This window comes from Stegodyphus dumicola, chromosome 4 (assembly GCF_044657685.1).
Source record: "Stegodyphus dumicola isolate Sdum_Otavi_A_Nest chromosome 4, ASM4465768v1".
In the NCBI taxonomy this organism is placed as follows: Eukaryota; Metazoa; Arthropoda; class Arachnida; order Araneae; family Eresidae; genus Stegodyphus; species Stegodyphus dumicola.
Window position 1 is genome coordinate 226,054,281 of NC_140771.1, and position 24,276 is coordinate 226,078,556.

Consider the following 24,276-nt stretch of genomic DNA (forward strand, 5'->3'; position numbering starts at 1 on the left):
TCTTTCATGAGAAAATTATTCTTCATTTACTCCTGAAAAGGAGAGATTGAGTATTCTTTTTCCTCGAAAATGTCATGTATGTTTTTCTAATTTTGCTTACCAATGTGTTAAAGAGTTAAATTTTTTATAGTATTTTTTAAATCATTTTGCTATGCTTTATAGCAAATTATAAAATCTGCCTAACTAATTAATAATAAGTAAATTTAGAAATTTTTTTAAATCAGTATATGTCATAACATAATTTGTTAAACTCATTATTGATTTTCAGATAATTTTCTTCGCTCCGAAATTTAAAAATTAAAACCTTTTATCACATTCTACGTGTCTTAGACATACTTTTTTCATTCAACAACTTTCAAATAACAGATAGTAACATCCTGGCAGAATTCTACAGCTATAATCCCTCTCCTTAATTTTCGAATGGAAAAAATGGAAACTTTTAGAAGATACATCTGCTCAGCAATTTTAATAAAATTTGAAATTTACGAAAAATTTTAATATTACTGGTATCATTAGTCAACTTAAAAGTTATTAATTAGATAGTTAATGATTAAACGTTAAGACAATTTAGAAAATGGTTAAGGATAAAACATTAACCATTTTCAAGTTTTTCTACCTACTGTAAATTAATGGCATAATACTTGAAAGTGTGATGTTATCGATGTATTGCAGTTTCCTTCAGATCATTTCTATAACAAAGAGAGGATTTATATTAACATTAAAAAATCTAAAAAAAAACATGCTTGGAATTCTTTATTTTTTTAAACATTATTTCTGCGAATTAAAAAAGATTGCTACTAGTTTTGAAATTCAGGGGGGAAAACAAATGCAAATTATTTCCGGAAAAGTTTATATACAGTAAATAACATGACTGTAATTTTTCTTCTCTCTTTTTCCCTTATATAAAGACTGACATAAAGAGACATTTCTCAAAAACTGCTAGAATGATAAATTATACTTCCTAAATTTTATTAAGTTTTAATAAAACTTAATAAATAAAACTTAATAACATTTTCCTAAATGTTATTAAGTTTTAATCCACTAAATAATTTTTATAAACCTTAGAAATTAGTTGCAGACTTTTATTCATAAATAGCTAGATGAATATTTTCTCGAGAATGGCTTGTCTAATTTCTTTTATTGATTTTGCTAGTTATTAAATATCTGCATTACTCTTTTGAATATTAAAAAAGTAAAACATTCGAGAACCAGTTGCAAAATTTTCATATTTTAAGTATAAAGCGACTTAAAATTCTTACGTATTTTTCTGTTGCCAAAACGTTATTGGCAACAGAAAAACTCAACTGCAGTTAAAAAATTTAGATGCGCGTTTGGAAAACTGAAAGACAACTTATTCAACGCACGGAAATGAGAATTCAACTGTTAAAGAGGAATTAAATTTGCTTAATTCAAATAAGTTTTAAGGTATATTTTATATTTAATAGAAGTACTTTAAACAAATCTGAAGTTGTAAATGAACATTTTTTTTTTTAATATTTGTAAATAAACATAAAAATTCCTACTTTGTGTCTCCTGTTAGTGGCCATGCTAAAGATGATCTCAATTAAATACGCGTTTGGAAAATGGCTTCACACCTTCTGCGCGTAATGTGGGAATACTCCAGACTTCGATATGATTGGTGGATCAACAAACACCTCCTTTCTTTATCTTGAGCCTCTTTGATGAAGGAAACGATTCAGAGTGGTCAGCTAAAACTTATTCCATGTTTTATCAGTGCCCTTCTCTCTTGTTACTTTTTTTTAACCTAAAACTTGGCTGGATCGAAACACGGAACTGGTTTCCTAAGCCTTCATTTAACTAAACTGTCGATTACTCTTTCTTTTGCTCTATCTCGAGCAGTTAGAAGCTCTTAAAATTATTGAATATGCGGCTCGTATATCCGGCCAGTTTTTTGCAAGGTCATGGAGTATGAATTATTTCGTCAACGTCGTTAAGCAGTCATGAATAGATAGATGTTTCTTGGTAGAATTAGCGTACGTTCTTCTCTACCTTCCTTTCATTATAAAATACTCATTATTTAATGAGACAGTCATTGTTACTTGTTTACGGAGACACGGTCTTGAAACTATAACTGACTGATGAAATTAAGTCTGAAATTAATACGCAAGTAATTGTTTTTAATAATTTTTTCTCTCACTCCCCATATCTCCATTTCCAATTTAGCTTCGTCATGTAGCAGTTTTATTTTAAATATAAGGCTATTTGCATAGAAAGAGTAAAGTTTCTAATTATGGAAACGTACAAATTAGTAGAAAAACTGGAGTGATTTAGGCTGAAGCATGTAATGATTGCTGATTATTCTCGTTTGTTGATTTGGGTTTTAAAAAAGGTTACTTTTAATGTTTAATGTGAATGTAGGGAGCAACTTAAGACTTTGTCTGGAGGGAAAAAACAGAGAGAGAGAAAGAAAAAAATAAGGAAGGGAAAATATAGTACAAGATCAAGATGCTGTTTTTGTACGAGAGCTGCATTATAGCATATTACTAAGTCTACATCATCATCCTATAGTTCATCTAACTAGCTACTGTTACAAGGAATTTTCTCCCCCCTTCTTGTATGGCTTCGTGGCGTAACGGTAGCACACTCGGAACATATTCGAAAGGTCCAGCTTCGAGTCCCGCCAAGGGCATTGCTCATTTTTCAGGTCTCCGGCATTAAAAAAAAAAAAAAAAAAAAAAAAAAAAAAAAAATCTTAATGACTCTACAGTGGCGGCGTATTTTCTCTCTCCTGTTTGCATGCTTTTTGTGGCATAACGGTAGCACATTCGGTTCCGAGAGGTCCAGGTTCGCATCCTGGCGAGCGCATTGGACATTTTCCACGTCTCCCGAGTCAAAAAACCTAATGACACTACACTGTAATCCATCTAACTGCTTCTTAAATTTTTTTTTCGCATGTATATTTCTAAGTTTTAAGGAAAATTAAAAGGTAGCAAGTGAAAATTAAAAATTTGCAGACGTTTTCATTATGTGAACAAAATTAAATTAATTTTTTTGGAGAAATTACGAGTAAATACCTAAATTTGGACATTTTCTGCGAAGTTTACTTTGTTTGAGCTTAATGCGTGTTAGGCTTAAAATTGTCATTTCGAAGCAAGAGAGATGAAAATGAGCAACGCCTTCACCGGGAATCGAATCGCGAGCCTCTGGAATACGTGCCCAGCGTGCAGATTGCCACACTACGAAGGCATACTAAGAAGGCGGGAGAAATACCTTATAACATTTCATCAACAATTATGATTAATTGTCAGCTACAACTATGAAACTATGAACTTAGTTAAACTGTAGAAAAGGTTTTTACATATAGCTTTCATTTTCCTTGAAGTTTTTTACTCGTGTGATTTTCTAGTGCTTTCAGCTACATATTTTGTACTGAATTTCTTCTATTGAAATTGGATGATCACTCATAATTTTTTACACTGCTTGTTCAAAATTGAATTTCAAATAAATGCTGTAAAAATGGGGGGAAAAAAACCTCAAACTCTATAAATTACTAAAATGGATGTCGTGTCAATTTTCTTCTCGAGTTAAGATCCTCAAAAGTAAACGAATAAGGAAATTCAGATTTAGCGTATATAAATTTACTAATGACTTCAGTTTCGTTGAATTCAGTCCAACTTTATCACAACATTGTTGTTATTATTTCTACATTTTCTGTAGAAAAAGACAGCATTTCGCTTTAAAGCATTCGTCAGTGCATCAGATTATTTTCGTTGTCATTTCTTTCCCCGCAAGTGTTAGTAGTAGCAACAGTGCTTTCGTAAAATCGTACTGAGTTTCAATCAGCATTACGTTTACATTTTGTTTGCACTAATTTTACGTCGCATTTACTTATTAGCCCAAAGGGACAATTTGCCCAGAAGGACTATTAATTTCGATTTGGCATTTTGCATCGTCCACTATAAAACGGAGCTTCACTTTTCAAATTGTTGCCACCAAATATTAGAGCCCTGCATTATATTTAAATAAATTAAATAATGAAGAATCTGTATGAATGTATGTACATTTCTCGTATTGTGAAAAGACAATTGTACCTAGAGACATCAAGTTTTGAATAACGTAGTCCTCCACTCGAATAATGACATCTGGAAGCCCAAATTTGTAACTTAGAATTTGGAATTTAATTATCTATTTCATATTTTGTAAAACGTTAAAAAAGTTTTTTATTAACAGACTTAACGATTTCAACGCGAGCAATGGCAACGCTGTACGAAAAAAAAAAAATATTTATCTCCAACGCGCGAGACTGTCTATCAGAATTTCTAAAGGTATGCTCATTTTAAAATTATTTTGCGATATTGCTGTTGAACTGAATTTTATGATTTAAGTGTAAAGAACATGTGATTTAATAAATAAAGGTAGCACACAAAACGTTAAAAAAACGCCCCTTTGGGCGTAATATAAAATCTGAAAATCTTTCAGTTTTTTTAATTTATTTATTTATTAAATCTTAGAAAAGTTGTAATCCTTATGATGATTTTATTTTCATAAATATTTAACAAAAATGGGAAAACTATCAATGTAAAGAAATATTCAACGTCAATCAGAGAATAAAAATTCCTAAAAGGTGAAGTCTGTAATGTTTTTTATAACTAAAATTTGAAAGTTCCGGTAAAAGGGAAGGATGAAATATTTTAGTTGTCTCTCCATCCAGCAGAAGTAATCTCTGTGTACGTAGACAAAAAACAAAAATTGCTGTTTTTGATCAGATATTGACCTTATAATGGAGGTTATCAAAAGATTTACTAACATCTGCCGTTTATCAACTGTCCGTTTCCCTGTAACCCAGTTCAGTTTCATACTCGCTAATAATAAACGTTTATTCTTATCTCAAATACGCGTCAAATATTTATTCATTCCATAATCAAGAAAATATTAACCGCATTATCGTAAAAATTTGTGAGAAAATGTTTTTATTATATATCAGAGAATAAATCTGTGAATTTTAATCACTTATGTAAGTTAAGCCTATTTCCGAAGTTCTTGATGACATAGAATGTGAATAATAACAATAGTTCAGTTTCTCTTGCTAATGAAACGAAAATCATAAGCGCGAGGGAATTTTTAGAAATTTTCTTCTTTGTGACACCTGTGTTGATTAAAAGAAGTAAAAAGTAAAGGACTTTATGATGTTGTCACAGAACTTGCGACTTTCTGAATGGCATACAGATTTTCAGCTCATTTAGTAGCAATTTTACTTCATTTTTTGTGTTGTGAAGTACAAGTTGAAAAGTGGCGATAGAAGAAGACCTCCAAGTTTTAACAGAGGTTTGTCAAAATGGTCGCACATTCACCTCTACTGTAACAGTTGCAAAGATCTGTTGTCACTGCTTTGTCACGAGGGTTCAAGATATATAAAATAATACTTCATCGACAGAGAATGGCGTAATAAGTCTCCTAACTACGAATCAATCAAATTGTTCATATACTTTACTAAATAATATTTTCAATTAACTGTTCAATAGATTTCGAAAAAAAGTTTCAATTTACTTAGAAAGTTCTTGTTTTTACGTTTTTACTAGTATGTTACTAGAGTTAGCTATAAACAGGTATCTGAAGAGGACGCTTAAATGAACAAAGCAGGAAAAATGATCATCAGGATGCACCTGGAGAAGTTTCAACTGGTCAGGCAGAAAGCGTTGCTCCTAGTTCTCCATCGTCAAGAACTCTGGCTAAGTGTTCATGTCCTCCGTGATTGTACGTATACCTGACTATCTATTGATTAGATTAGCAGCTTTCAAAGTACTATAGCATCTAAGCGAACAGAAAGCTTTAAATAAGAAAAAAATGTTTAAACTTGTAATTTTTTAACATGAAAGTCAATTGGAATTTTTTGTTTTATCCCCAAAGGGACTATTAGCAGTCTCGAAATGGGATTTTGCGTTGTTTCATTATAGATGGCATATTACTTTGCAAATTGTTGCTACAAAATATTATCGCCCTATATTATTTTTAAAGAAGCTGAATAATGTAGAATCTACATGTATGCATGTTTGTTCCTCACATTGTGAAAAAACAACGGAAACTAGGGCCATCAAATTTTGAATAGCGTTGTTCTGCACCCAAACATGTGCATCTGGAGGCCATAATTGTGTGTCCTTTGTGATTCAGTTTCTTGATATCCTCTTAAACCACATCGCATCTAGAGACTGCTTTGTCCTCACAACCTACCTCGTAAATGTGGCAGTTCACTCGCACCAGGCTTAATAGAAAAAGCTGCTTGTCTAGGACTATGATGCAGATATGCTAAACTCAGTCATGTTAGCAGTTCAATACGCTTTACTAACATCTGAAAGCAGGTGTCATTGTGGTCACTATGCGCTGAATTCACATCTGCGATCTGGCAAAAGAGGAAGCTGTTGCAATTCCACACAACGTACGATATTTCATTTTTCTTCTAGCTTCTATAATTATGTGTTTCAGAGGATAAACCCTTACTTTGAACTCGAATGCGGAAAACATACAGTGGATGGACAAAAATATGGAAACACCTTGTGAAATGCATGTTTGAAAAGAAAGATTGATTTTAATGAAATATGTAGGTGGCGCTGGCTTTTATGACTACTGACGCCACCTATACAACTTCGTAAATGTGCTGTACAGTTCAGTTGTTGTCGGAGTACTGTTATGTGAGGTTGTCATTGCATTATGTCAGAGTTAACAGACTTCGAACGTGGGCAAATTGTTGGAGCACGTATGGTAGGTGCTTCCGTAAGCAAGGTAGCCGAGGTGTTTAGTGTTTCAAGAGGTACTGTATCGAAGATTTATTCCGCATATTTGAAAAGCGGAAAAACATCATCTGTTAAATCACAGCGCGGACGAAAGTGTGTCCCGAGTGATCGTGACAGACGATCATTAAGGGCAATTGTGACGAAAAATAAGAAGACCACAGCTGCAAAAGTTACTGCTGAAATGAATGTTGTGTTACCGAACCCTGTGAGTACCAAAACAATTACCGTGAGCTTCATAAACAGGGAATTGCTGGCCGTGCTGCAATTGAGAAGCCACTCATCAGTGATGCTAATGCCCGTAACAGGAAAAGGTAGTGTTTAAGTCATAAAGCCTGGACTACAGCGCAGTGGAAGCGAGTAATATGGTCTGACGAGTCTTCTTTCACATTGTTTCCCACTTCTGGCCGAGTTTATGTCTGGAGAACGCCATCTCAAGCCTATAATACAGACTGCTTGTTGCCAAGAGTGAAACATGGCGGGGGTTCTGTTATGGTTTGGGCAGCCATATCGTGGTTCTCTGCTAGCCCCATGATAACTGAGTCAGGGCACATGACTGCCAAGACTTATGTGAACATTTTGGCCGATCAAGTTCATCCCATGGTACAAACTTTGTTCCCAGATGGTGATGGTGTCTTCCAAGACGACAAAGCCCCTGTTCTCACAGCTCACATTGTCCAGGACTGGTTTTCTGAGCACGAGGATGAGTTGTCTCATCTCCCCTGGCCACCACAGTCACCAGACCTGAATATTATCGAACCTTTGTGGTCTACATTGGAACGGAAAGTGCGTTCTCGTTATCCACCGCCAACATCGTTATCTGAACTTGCCACCGTTTTGCAGGAAGAATGGTATAATATTCCCTTGGCAAACATACAGGAACTGTATTTATCCATTCCGAGAAGACTGCAAGCTGTTTTGGATGCCAACGGGTTTCCTACACCATATTAAGCAAAGAAACATTTTTTTAAAGGTGTTTCCATATTTTTGTCCAACCCCTGTATGTCGCTACCAACAAGCGCATATAAGAAACTGCGAAAACATGTTTCTCGTTGTTAAAAAAAATACCAACTTGCAATCGAACCTACACGATGCAAATGTAAAACGACATGATTTTCGAACGCAGATTAACCTATTCTAAATTTAAATAAAATAAAGTAATAGACACATATTTATCCCAAAAGAGCGTCAGCCAAATGGGCTATTAGTCTCGAAACGGGATTTTATATCGTTCACTGTAAACAGAGGATCACTTCTCAAATTGTTGCCATCAAATTCTATCATTCTGTAGTATTTTTAAAAAATTAAATAATTAAGAATTTACATGTAAGTATGTACGTTTATCGCACTGTGGAAAAAAACGACGGTACCTAGAGTCATTACATTTTGAATAACATTGCCCTCCACCCGAACCTGTGCACCTGGAAGCCGGAATTGTGAATTTTGAATTTAATATTTCATATTTTTCAAAATTTCCATGAATTTTTGATTAACAAATCCAACGATTTGAAAGCGAGCATTGGCAGCTCTGTACGGAATCAAATATTTTTATTTCCAGTGCACGAGTCTGTCTGTGGGAAATTCTAAAGATACACTGTTCTTAAATATTTTGTGATTTTGCTGTTGAATTGAAGTTTATGTGACGTATGTGCGAAGAACGTGATATCTAATAAAGCACACAAAACATTAATATTAAAAAGACAAAAAAAAATTAGAAGCTATCTTACAACGGAAACTGAACACTGATATGATAAACTGAGAAAAGACTGGAAGAAATATAAAAGCGCATACCAGCACTTAACATTGCATCGAGAATTCTAAAGATATGTTGCTATGCTGCTTTTAAATTTTTTGTAATTTTGCTGTTGAACCGTATATGGCATATAGTGCGAAGAAAATGGTGCTAAATAATAAAGCTAGCAGGAGTGGGTGTAACAGACAGGTAGACTGCAAGCTCAGCGAGAGCGTAAAAAACCTTAATAAATCCTTTTGGGGGATCGTTAAAAATCTGAAATCTTTCTATTTTTTTTTAATTTATTTATGTTAATTCATATATTAAAACTTTCCTCTGAAACACACTTTATTGAAGTGCCGTTTATGTTTTTAATAGCAGAGAAGAATTATCTTTGATCCGTTATAACAAAATAACCATTTGTCTTTTTCTTTCAGCTTTTCAATCTCAACGATATCATAATTTTCGATCATTAGAAAGGCAATTTTATAAGGATATTGCAAAGTGATTAACTGCATTTATGTACGTTACTTAAAAAAACTGAATGTGTGCAATATTTTTTCGAAATGCTCTGCTTGTTTTTAAATAAATATTTTTATGTCAGCTCTCAGTAGTAGTTTTAAATCTAAAGCATCAGATTGGTTCGATTTGTTTAATGTATTCTCTTACAAAATACCAGACTATCATCTCAGTTGGGGAATTACGACATCGAAGTATGCATATCTGTAATGCTGCAGCACATATAAGTGTCTTCCCTGGTATTCTTTACGGCTGAAAGTGTTTTTATTTCTGATCAGAGTTTGAATAAGTTTTTTCCGTCAAAATGTTTCCGTTGAGATAAGAACAGACCGTTCTGTTCCTGATCTGTATTTTCTTAGGTTTAATTTTCCGCTTTAGTTCTCAATGGACTTCTATCATCATCTGTACTTCATCACGTCTGTAATCGTATTTCAAAATATCAGCTTACCGCAGAAACAGTGTCGCTTTATTTCTGATAAAATGGTTATAATATCCATCGGAATGTATGAAGAACGATTTTACGTCATAAGGATACTGGCAGTTCTTGGAAAAATAAACAACAAAAATTACCCTTTTTTAAAAGCACTGTTGTAAATTAAAGATGTTCTAATTTCCTTTACTTGAAAACGCTTCTCCTTTTACATATATCAGTTAAATTACAAGCATTGTAACTTTAAAACGTATTAACATATGTGTTACATATAACTTGAAAACACTTAATATATCATATATATAAAAAATCTGATGTGTACACCACATGACTTCCTTGTACGGAATATTAAATTATACGTATTTTTTCTTGCATTTCATTTATACTTATTGGATTGAATTAAATCTACTTCGCCGACAGCGCATAAACCACAATAGAATAACTGCATTCTTTAAAATTCACTCTAGTATTTGTTTACCATAGCGACACTCTGGCACTAGATTCACTTAACAGTATTATATTTCGTTCATATTATAACTCAGAATGCACAAAATTTATATCATTTAAAGAATAGAATTATCTAATCGTTGCCACATGTTCTATTTAAATACTTTAATAAAGCTAGAATGATGTATAAAAGAAATTAAGCAAACAAAACAAAAAAAGAAACCGTTTTACACAGACGATTGAGTATTTCTCATTCAATTAATTCAATTCTCACTTCGCGAGAAGGCAAAAATACATAAAAACTCAAAATATCTATATTAAAAATTACGAAATAAATCTTAAACACTTATTTCCTCGAAAAAATTCCAGAAAGGATTTAGCAGGATTAAATTGGCAACAATAAATGAAGGCGTTATCTTTCTTGTTGCGAAGCTAAGTTTCTCTAGATTGACAACAAATCCACTAGTCTGCTGTTTCAAACGTAAACAATTAATGACCGAGGCTTAGCGGCACTTAAACAACTTTAAAATTGTTGATAATTCTAAAATTATTGCAGGCTACTAAAGGCATAAAAACCTTAACTGGAAGATAAAAACAACGTAATTCAATCATTTTTAAAGCAAAAAATATACAATTTAGAAACATATAAGAGTAAAGAAACTGAGATCACTGATCCGGGTAGCAGAGTGGATATATATATAAATATATTTATATACCTTTGGTGCGGCCGATTGCAACCAAAATACGAGGTGCGCATCTGCATGTTATAGTAGTCCTATATACAAAATTTCAACATTCTGAGGCTACTCGTTTTTGAGTTATGCGAGATACGTACGTACGTACGTACATGCGTTCGTACAGACGCCACGAAAAATTCTCTTCAGAATTAATTATAAAGCAGTTTTATAATTTTTTTTTGGAGGAAACGAGTCTTTTATTCTGTCCTTACGTACAGATATCACGCAAAAACATCGTTAAATTGCATTCGATAGCGGTCAAAATGGATATTTTCGTTGAAATATGCTGTCTGAAGCTTTTCTCGATTACAATACTTCCTTTTTACTTCGTACAAGGAAGTAAAAAGTAGCATGTTCTACACCACTACCTCTTCTAATAATTTACATTTAAAATCTTAAGCGCCATACTTAACAGCATTTTATTTCAATATTCCAAAAATACTGAGGTGTATCATGTTCAAACTTCCCTCCATACGCAAAGAAAAAAAAAAAAAAAAACACCAGAAAAAAAATTCAGTTTCTAACTTTGCATCAGAGAGTTTCTTAAGGTTTTTTTATGCTATCTCTGATCTCACATTTACCAATTTGCTCTTAGATTCACTCCTGCTGAGACAACTTTTTTTGTCTTTTTAACTTGATTACTAAACATACGCCACATTAAATTCAACAACAAAATCACAAATTTTCCCCATCTGCATATTTTTAGAATTGCTGATAGAGCTATTTTTTATAAACTTTTCTCAGTTCATCCATCTCATCAGTGTTAAGTTTTCTTAGTAAGATGAATTAAACAACTATTTTTTTTGTCTTTTTATTATTAACTTTTAGTCTTTTTAACTTTGTAAAATGACACATATATATATATATATATCTTTTTATTATTGACGTTATGTCTTTTTAACTTTACCCCGCACAAATTACAATAGCAAAATCGCAAAATATTTAAAAACAGCATATCTTTAGAATTCCAGATAGAATGCTAAGCATTGCCGTACTTTTTTTAAAAAATATTCGCTGTGTTCTTTCTTTAAAAATGATGCAAGGCTATACCATTTGGTGAAACATTTTTTGATTTGCAGAGTGATGCAGAAGCAAAAGTGAGACTAGAAACTAATAGTACCTCTGGTTTTAAAATTTCTGTCAGTGTGGATTAAATCAGTAAAATTCACAATAACTTAAATTTAAATAATTGGCAGACTTAAGCTTCAAGTGATCTTGATTTTAAATGCAACTAAGAGCAAAAAAAATAATTGCTCATTTTTTGTTTCTTTCTCCTTGACTTTTATTTTATTTTACTTGATGCATAGTGCTAAATATTTATTGCCGGTAAAAAGAAAACCTGCATCGTTTACCATTCAAAATGCAGTGCCCAGTTCTAGCATTTTATGTGCTCTATGTGGTTAAAATAATTAGCGCCTCCCACGATTTAAATCTACTAATAACTGAAAAAAATAATAATATACCTTTATTGAACTGTCGTTTATAAGAAAAACTTAACTGGCGCCCTAAATATGTAAAGTTATTATTTATTTTGCATAACAGTTATTTATACTATCGCTTCTCCTTTGCGCTTCCCTACTAGAATGCAAATCAGTTTTTTAAGAGTACTTGTAAGAGTAATTGAGGATTTCTGAGTTGTATGAAAGAGCGTGTTTCTGCCTCTTGAGGCCATGTTACTAGGTTTCTGCTAGCTTAGATTGCATTTTCGGCCTAATTCATAAGATATTTTCTCTCACCTTCCAGCATGCCTTCGTGGTATAAAGGCAGCACGCTCGGTGCGTAGTCGAGAGGTCCAAGTTCGAGCTTAGACGAGAGCATTGCTCATTTTTCACTCTCCTGCCTTAAAATACCTAATGACTCAACAACTTTACAGCTGCCATCATTTTAAATTGTTACGCCTGTGAGAAATATTGAGCCAACTTCGCCTTAAATGAATTGTGCAGTCTTCGACTACTAATTCTGACTACTAATTATTTCAATTCTGAAATTACTGTTGTTTTAATTTTACATTGCCACAAGTGGTTGGCTGATTTTATCGAGCACGATACTTCCAATTTATTTTCCAGTTCTGATTTAGTAAAAGGATTTGTTTTAGAACTTTCCCAAGACTCTACCGTTAACTTCCCAGATGCAGAGATAATTCGCTTCTAGTCCGTTAGGAATTTGATACCAGTTTACGCTACCAAAAATTACCAAACTTTGTAACTGTCTATGTCGCTTGGAGCTGACCTGTCGAAATTCATTGAACTTTTATTTAAATTTAACAGGAAATAAAAATTATGACTTTTAGCAGTTATTATCTGATTATCAGCTGATATCACAGTCGGTTAGAAGAGAAATTTAACTGAAAGGCATCGTTTATTGAAATTTATCATGATAAGGCATTTTTTAAATCATTGCAGATACTTAATATCTTAAATCCAATCTGAGAATTTTATTACGATTTCTTGCCTTATTCCGAATGCAGCCTAGAGAAAGGATATCTACGAACTCATTTGCTGCTCAATAATTTTCTCATTTGAAGCAGGAAATGGAAATGACAAGATTGTGAACAGTTATTACAGTTTCTAGGAGATTGCATCACAGTGCAAAATCAGTAAATATGCATTTCTCATTGAGAAAAATTTAAATCCATGCTCTTTGTCAAAATTTTAAAATCAAAATTAATTTGACAAGCTCAAGTTAAAATAATCTGACTACGACACCTGCTAAATTGATGAGAAAAAGAAAATAATTTTAATGAAAAGAAATAGATGTCCTTATTTGCTGTTTAATAATATGCTGAATTGAAAAAAGCAACTCTAAGCAGCTGCGATGTGATAAGAATTAATTTTATTGCAGAAAGTATATCGCACGATATGGTATCATGAATATTAAGTCATGCTTCATTATATCAAAGTTAAAAGTATAAATTCAAGTTTATGGCTTTAGAAATAAATCTTTCTGAAATATGTAAAGATCTTTTATATTATCAACTGTAGAAGAAAAGAAGAAAAAAGAAAGAGAAATGTGCATTCATTCATAAAAAGCCCGTAGTTCTATAAACTTCAAGGTATACTATTTTTATTCTATTTTGACCAGAACTGAAGTGACTTTTTTATAATGTAGCATAAGGTTTGTTTCTTTGTGGGGAGTAGCCCGCCCACCTGACCACAAGTGGCCCTATGGCTTAATTAGGGTAATTTAGCATAAGGTGTCTTATCATGACTGAGAACGAAACAGAAAAATAGTTACGCTAAAGGTTATAACAGGTGTCGAATATTGTTTTTAAAACTGAATTCCACAGTTCATGCGAGGAGCAGAATTATAAGATGCAATTTCACATGAAGTGTATACTCTATTTACTCTAACTGTAGTTGCGTTTATGGGATGAGAAGTTTCACTGCTACAGGCACCTCTTGAAGATATTTTTTTAAAATTATGTAAATATTCCTGCTTATTATTCTATATATGTTTGTATTTTGCATGTCGGTTTTTATCTCTTCTATACTTTTGTGTACTTGTGTTTATTTATTCTGTATTTCTTTTTTCACTGTGTTGGAATTTTGTGCACATTCTTGTGTATTTTATACAATTCTTAATTTTTAAACAATTGTTGTATTTTTCGTTTACTTTGCGTATTATTTTGTAGTGTTCAATATACCTCTGACTTATATAAATAACAAAGAGGAATAGGAAATAGATCCCGTTATAAAGTCTATTAAACCTTGAAAACTAATTTTGTTGTTAATTCTGGAGATATCCTGTAAGTTTATATAACCGTGTGGAATGATTTTTTCTTCTAGATTTTTCTAGATTTCTTCGCCAACATAAAAACTTTTACTAGAATGTAAGAAAAAACGTAATTTAGGGGAATGTTTTAAAGAATCTTAAAATCTTAAAGGAGCCATGAAGAATGATTTAATTTAGTATACAGAATTTCACTACATCTGGTGGTCTGAAAAATTGCATTATCAGAATGGAATTGAGTTCCTATTCAATTAATGAGCTCTGGAAGTTTCTGGAAGATAGATTCGTTGAAACTATTCAGTTGCGACTGCAAACATTCTAAGTGTGTGTTGGCTCGTTGGTAGGAGATTGGAAACAAGACTACACACAAGTCTGATGACCTGACAAAAATTATTGGAGTTAGGGTGAAAAGTGTTGCCACGCGTATTATACTCACATAATCTTGCGTCCTCAGATTTTCACTTGTTTCGCTGTCGTCAAAATTTCGTGATATAACATTGAATTCAGATAAGGCCGTAAATCAACACCTTTTTCAGCATTTTGCTGATAAAGCTAGGTTCTTTCGTGAATGAGGAAAGACAAAGCTCATTAACAGAATATAAAACGTTATCAAACAAAACGGGGAATATACTATTGACTGATCCTTTTGATTTATATAAATTAAGGACTTTTGAAGAATGTAGAAAAAAAATGCGTCATAACTTTTCAGACAACCTAATATTTTGCAGAACTGAATAGTGCAATAATTCAAAGTATAGTTATAAATGGTTTTTGTTGTAACTATAGTAAGATCGGTTTGAGGTATCTCCAAATCATCTCAAATTTTCGATTTATTTTTCTTGAGTCAGACTGTAAAAAACTTTAAATTCGTTTCAGTGGCATTCAAAATGAAAGTTATAAAATCTCGTTATTTAAGAAATATTAGTAGTTGAATATTTCAACAGCAAAGCATTCTTTCAAAATCTTCGCGAATAACACACTCCAAACTTGAAAAAAAAATTAGTATTGAAACTTAGTTCTCTAGTTTCAGTAGCAAAGGAAATGGTATTGCTGAGACTTTACTTTAGAGCTTCTATTAATAACTGTACACTCATTTCGATAGCTCTAAGATTACCCTTCATCAGGCCAGGTTTCGTATCATATGAAACATGTCAATGAAGTATTATGTTATATAATCACATTGTGAACATTATAAATATTGCTTATAAACATTTTGAACATTTAAAGGAAATTGTAGTTGTAAGTAAGTATCATATATGTGTATTAAGGTTGTAAACACATTAGGCATTTTAGAAGCAGAAGATATGAAAAATTAGCAAACGTCTTCACCGGGAATCGAACCACGGACCTCTGGATACTGGCACAACGTGCAGAAACTACACCACGAAGGCACGCTAGAAAGGCGGGCATAATACCTTATATGCTCCCCTTTTTAAAAGGCGATTGAGATTTCAGAGGACCCAATCGTCAAACCCTGGGTGGGAAGAATCCTCATCCAACACCCTTTTAGAGACACTGTAGAGACATTATCAGGTTCAATGTTCCTTCTAACCTTCTTCGGGAACATACAAGGACCTGACTCGGAACAGAGAGTTTACTAAAGCTATGTTCACTAATTGTGGTAAGTAGACAGGATACAGACGAAGGGTATACAAAACCCTTTATTTTTCTCTATATACAATAACTTCCGTACTTCGGAATACACTGACCCTCCACTCGGGGTCTAACGTAAAAAAGTATAAAAATAAAACTAAACTCTAATTTAACTTTAGAATAATACACGTGGAAGATTGGCCTTATAATAACAGGAAGCGTATGTAGCACAGAGACTGTGAACACTACAATACGTTTTAATTTATCAAGAGGATTAAAACCTCTGGCCTGGAAGGCAAACAGCAACTGCGTAACTTCTAAGGTAAGCGGCCTGCGTTGACTCACTGCTTCCTCTCTTTCGCTTGGCAAAAAGGCCACACTTAAATACTTGGCGTTCGCCAGACAAACTTTCCATAAAAACCTTCACGCTTATAATTCTGGCCGGAAGTAGAAAATAAGAAGTGATAGTAAAGATTTAAAATAAAATAAACGTTAGTAAAACTTAAGATCCTTACATACTTCCCGCCAGAGTTAATTAGTTTGAAACTGAGGTCTAAAACGACCTTGTTGAAAACTTTTAGCTCTAGAATCTAACGCGAGGCCAACCTTTTACAAACATAACTTCGTTAGAAACTAGAAAATTTAAAAGAAAGAAATTTGTTACAATAGCAGCTCCCAGGATATACAACAATCTTTTTTTCATCTGTACTGCATCTAACCAGGAGCTTTTATTCAATTCTGGTTCCTTCCAGAGATCTGGAAGGAAAACTAGTTTAATGAAATGTTACACAATGACATGGCAAGTAACATATAGAATTATACTGCTCTTAACATTCTTATTTCATTCATGACTATTTTAATTATCTCTCCCCGTGCTCTCTGACATGTGTTGTAAAAGAACACCAAACACGAATGTGTTTCTGTCTACGTGTGCCACACTTCCTCCTACAATCAAAACACTAACGTGTTAAAATTCAACATAACGAGACCTGTTAACACACCCTAATTTCAACTCTAAACCCTGAGGTACTATTCTAAAAGTGGCTAACTCTAAAGTGTAGCGTCAGAGAGCCTAACTACATCATTCAACCTTTACCACATATTCGCCATGATTTAATCTTTACAGTCACACGAATAAGAAATTTTTAACATTACTTTCACTTTTACCATATCACGGTATTTCTTAACATTTAAAATAACAGAACATATCAACATGCCGTTAATTTTACAGATTTGAAAACATACATTAGTAGTACATTGTTAACTTCTATTCTTTTCAAAGCAAGTGCCAATTCTTTCTACAATGAAATAATACATTTCAAAAAGTCTTTCAGACTAAAACTTCTCTCTTGCTAGAATGTTTTAAATAAAATTTATACAATAACTTTTTTTACAATATTTAAGTTTTTACACAACGCTATTATACATCAACTTTAGTTTTACGCGCGAATAATTGAAAAACATAATAAGAAAATCGGTCACAACTCATTTCTCGCCCTTTTGGCGATAAAGGTAGACCTCGCATGAGGTAAAACTTCTTGAAATCTGCCACTTGCAGTAAGAATGAAAGATTAACTTAAGTTTGCAAAGTAACATAAAATTTTACTTATCTTTGTAATATTCGGACATCCTTTTCTGGGCCCAGTCTTTAAAGGTACTGCAGATAGTAGTTTGGTTTATCCTCCTTCTTGTACGGGCTCGCCCTTCAGTGCTTTCCTCTGGAAGCTTCCTTTTTTCACCAGTACGGCCACCCTTGAATACTTTCCTTTTCTCCTCTGCTTGTGGTCTTTGCCGTTTGATGGCAGCTGGTCTTGGCGGAACCGGGAAACTTCTGTCGTGATCCTGCTTGGACCTCGTTGTTGGCCGTTCAAATTTTTCTTGTACTTTTTCCTCCGCCGCTGATGGCCCTTCCGCAGTTCGGCGACTTTTGCTGCGGAGAGTTCTGTCGGATGAGTAGATCTTCCGTTTTAAAGCCGGGTTATAGTTGCCGTCATTTCTCCTGGTCCTCTTCACATACGTCGGCTTCTCCCTTCTTCATTCTGGGGGTGTTCGTGAACTCTGTTTTCTGGACGGTGGAACGGCTTCTTTTTCTTGTTACATTCAATTTTTCCGCGGGGCAATTTTCTTTTCACTTGCTCTGTCTCTCATTGGCTTGCCTTTGTACTTGTCGTTTTCCCACCTGTGGAACTTGTACCTGCGGTGTCTGCCGTGCCGGATCCTGCAAAAGATCTGAAAAGATTTGCATTTTATTACGATCGAAGTAGGGCTTAATTTGATCAATGTTTGCGGAACAGGTTTCACCATTTCTGGCTTTTAACACTACTACAGCGTGAGTTATTTTTTCTATAACATATGGTCCTTCAAATCGTGGAAAAAATTTGGCAGTTTTATCTTCTGGTGCTGAAGAAAGTGAATGCTTAATTTTTAAAACTTCATCCCCTACTTTATAAGTTACTCCCCGTCGTTTCAAATCATAATATAACTTCTGTTTTCTTTGTGCTACTTCCGTATTCTTTTTTTGCTTCTTTTATTAGTTTTTCTATATCACCCATTTTAAATTCTGGGGCTCTTTGTTGCACATAAAATAATTTATCTAACGGTGTTATAATCTTTCTGCCTAGAAATAACTCAGCAGGAGTTTTGCCCGTTGTATCATGTTTTGCGGTCCTAAGGGCGAAAGCAAATTCATTGACATAGTTATCCCAGCTTTTATGAAAATTTTTAACATAACTACGTATAATTTTCACTATATTTCTGTTGACCCGTTCCGCTATATTTGATTGCGGCCGATACGGGACCATTTTTAAATGACGTATGCCCAGTTTTTGGCACATGTCTTCAAATATATTACTTACAAATTGAGGACCATTATCCGATATAACTTTTAGGGGCGCCCCGTATTTTAAAATATATTTATTTAAAATAGAATCGGTAACTAATTTCGCGGAGGCTCGTTTTAAGGGAACAATTTCGGTCCATTTACTAAAATGATCAACCATAACCAGGAGATAGCGACTTTTATTTAACTGACTTTTTGGGAAAGGGCCCAATAAATCGATGCCAATTATTTCATTTGGAAATTCGGATTTAATACTATTTAGAAACCCGGCCGGGCGGAAATTAATATAATTAACGGCTTGACATGTTGGGCAGGACTGGACATACGCCCTTGTTAACTTTTGCAGTTCAGGAAAGTAGACTGCCTCGCGTACGCGTTGGATAGTTTTTCGAATACCAGCATGAGAAGCTAAAGGGCTGTCATGGAGCTCCTGCAGGATATTTAATCTAAGACTAGCTGGGATAACAGGTCGAAATTCGTTGTTGGAATTCGTAGTTTTTGTGTAGAATAATAGACCATCTATTAGTTCGTAATGGGCCGCCCTATTTCTTATCGCCACAATATCTTGGTGGCTAAAATTTCCAGGATCCTTCAAATACTCATAAATACTTCCAAACTCAGGATCCTTACCCAGTTCGGTTATTACAGTTTCTCGGGAATTTATTGTACACGCTGTCAGCATTGCCATCTTTACGGTATTGCCTTGTTCGTCTATTTTAATCCTTGATAGGGCATCTGCTACGATATTTTCCTTTCCAGGGGTATGCTTGATTACCAGATTATATTCTTGCAGCTTGAGTGCCCATCTTATTAACCTTGGGGATAAATTTTTCCCTAAGTACAATCTAGTTACCGCCGCATGATCAGAGTATACTGTTAACGGCGCCTTTCCAAAATAGACTCGGAACTTTTGCACTGCTAACAGAACTGCAAGTGCCTCTCTCTCGGTCGCGGAATAGTTTCTTTGTGTTTGATTTAAAGTTCGGCTAAAAAATGCCACGGGCTGCTGATTTTGCGAAAGTACCGCTCCTACCGCATAATCCGAAGCATCCGCTGAAATTTCTAAATTTTCATCCTTTTCAGGAAATTTCAACACAGGGGCTTGCGTTAATGCTTGTTTTAATTTTTCGAAAGCACTATTGGCTTCGGCCGTCCACGAGAATCTTGCCTTTTTCCTTTTTAATTTTAACAATGGCTCAGCGATAGCCGCAAAATCTTTTATAAAGGACCTATAATATGAACAAAGTCCTAGAAAAGAAGAGAGCTTCTTTGCCGTGTTTGGAGTCGGATACTTTTGTACAGCGATTATTTTTGATTCATCTGTCTCGATCCCTTTTTGCGATATTTTGTAACCTAAATATTTTAATTCAGGGGCTGCAAATTTGCACTTTTCGACATTAACTTTTAGACCGGCCTCATTTAATAAAGAAAACACCTGTCTTAAATCCTGTATATGTTGGTCGAGATTATCACTAGTAATAATGATATCGTCTAAATAGATAAATGTGGACTTTCCAAGAACAGGTCTTAACACAATGTCCATGCATCGCTGAAATGTTGCCGGGGCGCCTGAAAGGGCAAACGGCATACGCAAAAATGCATAAGTGCCAGACTTGGTTATAAAAGCAGTCTTAGGCACGTCCTCAGGCCTCACCCCTATTTGAAAATAACCAGTCGTTAAGTCTAAAGTCGTCATAAATTTGGTTGATTTTATGTTCCTTAAAATTTCTTCTATGATCGGTAACGGATATACCGGATATTTCGTTATGGAATTTAATTTACGGTAATCAATAGCGAATCTCCACCTTTTTGGATGCTCCAAAGGATAATCATTATTTTTCTTACATAAAACCACCGGGCTAGCATAACTACTTGAGATGGGCGTTATGATCTTTTTACGTAGCATATCGGTAATATGCCATTCTATAATTTTTTCCTTATTTTTGTCATACCGGTATGGTTTTTGACGAACTGGCAATGCATCTCCGGTGTCAATACTATGGTTAGTAACCTGAGTAAATCCTGGAATATCACTAAATAACGAAGCAAATTCACTTACCACTTGTCGGATTCTATCTTGCTCGTCATTAGGCAGGTGGTCAAGATTTAACCTTGGCGGTTCAACCTTTTCTACACGCACTGGTTTCATTGTCAGCTTAAGGGACGCTTTATTAAAATCCAGTGTAGCTTGTGCGTCTGAAAGAAAGTCTATTCCTAAGATTAAATGTGCTTGCAGATTCTTTACAATAAAAAACATCACCTTTACTTGTTCGTCCTTGATACGGATATACAAAGGTACTTTACCTACGCACTTACATTTTTCTCCTTGCGCCGCTAACACTGTTGTATTATCCGCATTATATATGCAGTATTTGCGAAAATACTTTCTAAAAAACTCCTCTGCCACACAGGAACACTGCGCGCCGGTATCCAGGAGTGCGGTGGCCGGGATATTATTCACCAAGACTTCAGTCTTCGGAAGAGTCAAATTTTTCACCATTACTGTATTTAACTTGTAGGAAGAGGGGTTTTCGTGGCCTTCGGATTTCCGCACCCTCTCGTCAGCAGAAATCCGTTTTAGTTTAAATTATTTTTCCTTTCCGTGCTTTCCTTCTTTTTCCCCTGGCCTTGAGACTTTTTTCCTGGGTTGCTATTGAACTGTCGACGTTCGCCGGCTGTTTTTGAATGCTCGGGTTTCCTTGCCCACTGATTCGCTTTTTCTCCGTAGCCGTATGCTTGAGTTTGCTGTAGTCTTGGCGTACCAAATTGGTTTCGCTGTTGATATTGGCGTCTTCTTTCGACGTCCGCCGTTCTTCTACTTTCAAACTGGATTGCTAGCTCAAATAACTTTTCCAGTGTAGTTGGATTTCTTAATTCAATAAAGTCTTGCACTTGGGGCAGTAACCTCGGCAAAATCACTTGAATTATTTCAGGATCCGGACGGTTTCCATACAAGAGCTTGAAAACATGAATTTTTCTTAAAATAAAGCTCGAGAGGTTTTCGATTCTTTGTTGATATATACTAAAAAGTTCCGTTTCTAATTTCGCACGATCCCTTACAACAGGGAAGGCTTTTAGTAGGGCAGTCTTGAAATTTTCGTAAGTATAGGTGGGACTTCCTGCTTGACCCAAGAGACTTCTGCCTATACATTTGAACCAGTTAAGCGCTTGGCCCCTCAAAGCGCTGGTAGCTAAGGTAACTTTTTGAAACTCGTGCACGGGGTAGAGCACGAAGTGGTCATCCAATTTTTCCAAAAAACTGGTTACCGGTGAGTTTCCGTTAAACGTTGCTTCTGGTTTCATCGAAGCGCGCATGGTCTGGACGATGTAACCGAATCCTTCCAGGGCGGCAGCTGGCATTTCTGGATTCTGAGCCGTTTCTGCAGGCAGCACAGGTTCTTCTTGAAACTCGGCCATGGTTATTCTTCTTCGTTGGGCGCCACTATCAGGTTCAATGTTCCTTCTAACCTTCTTCGGAATCATACAAGGACCTGACTCGGAACAGAGAGCTTACTAAAGCTATGTTCACTAATTGTGGTAAGTAGACAGGATACAGACGAAGGGTATACAAAACCCTTTATTTTTCTCTATATACAATAACTTCCGTACTTCGGAATACACTGACCCTCCACTCGGGGTCTAACGTAAAAAAGTATAAAAGTAAAACTAAACTCTAATTTAACTTTAGAATAATACACGTGGAAGATTGGCCTTATAATAACAGGAAGCGTATGTAGCACAGAGACTGTGAACACTACAATACGTTTTAATTTATCAAGAGGATTAAAACCTCTGGCCTGGAAGGCAAACAGCAACTGCGTAACTTCTAAGGTAAGCGGCCTGCGTTGACTCACTGCTTCCTCTCTTTCGCTTGGCAGAAAGGCCACACTTAAATACTTGGCGTTCGCCAGACAAACTTTGCATAAAAACCTTCACGCTTATAATTCTGGCCGGAAGTAGAAAATAAGAAGTGATAGTAAAGATTTAAAATAAAATAAACGTTAGTAAAACTTAAGATCCTTACAACATTAGGTATATTTTTGGAAGCAGGAGAATTGAAAAATTAGCAAACGCCTTCGCCGGGATCGAACCACGGACCTCTGGATATTGGCCCAGCGTGCAGAACCACTACACCACGAAGGCAGGCTAGGAAAGCGAGGGAAATACCTTATAAGGTAATCATAAATAAATGACACTTAAGAAAGTGATTAAAGTATTGATTTCATGCTAATTTAAAACTTAATTGAGCAGTTTTACATTACATTAGATGTATATTGTACAGATGTATAATGCAAATTTTTTAAGGATCTGAATAAAACGTAATTTATTTGAGAATTTGAATATATAATGCTGTTAAATGATAACCTTACTGAATTATTTTCTATATTTCCTTTATATCCCTAGGAATATAATAATTTCCTAGGAATTTATATTCACTTTCGTCTCTGGAAACTTCCAATGTGTTATATTTGTTCTGGAAACAAAAAGGCTTGTTTGGCTCAAAATTTGCGCTATGTTATTTGAGACGGTTTAACTTAACTAAAATCGCTTTTCCTAGCCTTATTTTACTTAGATAAATTATAATAAACAATTAAAGTTAGGTAAACACTAACTGCTTAGAATTATGCTGTCATACACCAAACAAAGTTAAGTAATAAATTTAAATTTAAAAACCAGAGATAAAACGAAAATAAGAAAAAGTGTTTATTACTCTATGAAGTCTATAAAAACCGTCCTCGCATTTTGCGGGGTTTCAAGTTAACACAAAGTATCTAAGCTGAAAGAACAGAATCAAAATTAAATCCACCAAGATTCTAGCTTCATTATAAAACACCTCAACGCCTAGTTGTGAACGAATAGAATCTATCTATAAGAATCGAATATTTCTAAAGCAACCAGTCCTCTAAAGCAACCATCACTATAGCAACTAGTCAATGTAGAATAGCCTAAATGTTAAGACAAAACACAGCACTAGCGTTGACAATTCACTCAGCCTAAATACTGATTATAATTGCTTTTTGAACCTAAATTAATTTGAATTCTTTTATAAAACAGAAAACAGAAAGCAGAGTAAAATATTAGCACTAAATAACTAATTAATTAAATGAACATTAAAATGTATAGCGTCTCACTTGTTTTGGTAACATATACTCGGTCAAGACTCTTATTTAGACTACTTATCGTTGTGTATAGATCAGCAAACAGAAGCAAGAAGGGTGTAAAATATCCTTTTATTTAAAGCTAAGTAATTTGAACAGAAAGCAAAACCGATGCTTACAAGTAAGCCAGCATTTATGGAGTGAACTCAAAATTAGAATTTTAAACTGACCTAAATCTAAGTAGCTATTAGCCAAAACTACGCAAAGATATTTCAACGCAGCAGTTGGGCTTTAACATACACCGGCGTGGCAGCACAGTCGATAAAAATAAAGCAATGCTGTAGACAGGAATTCTTATCGTAGAATAACAACTAGTAACATCGCCCAGGCAGAATATACACTCTG

General features: G+C 34.5%; 2 protein-coding genes across 4 annotated transcripts in view; one reads left to right on the forward strand and one right to left on the reverse strand.

The window, feature by feature from the left end:
- Positions 1-24,276, reverse strand: part of LOC118192588 (solute carrier family 2, facilitated glucose transporter member 1-like) — a 159,324-nt gene that overhangs the window by 128,307 nt on the left and 6,741 nt on the right. Inside the window, exon 1 of one of the 2 annotated variants that reach the window (XM_085816054.1) lies at positions 1,524-1,705. The exons of the other annotated variant lie outside the window; for it this stretch is intronic. Coding sequence (XP_085672180.1) covers positions 1,524-1,547 — 24 coding nt within the window. The 5' untranslated portion in view covers positions 1,548-1,705. Of the gene's footprint in view, positions 1-1,523; positions 1,706-24,276 lie in introns of those variants that run through there. 2 annotated transcript variants of the gene reach the window in all.
- The window catches only part of LOC146997834 (protein FAM200C-like), a 94,615-nt gene that overhangs the window by 47,382 nt on the left and 22,957 nt on the right, over positions 1-24,276 (forward strand). The gene's annotated exons all lie outside the window — the stretch shown is intronic.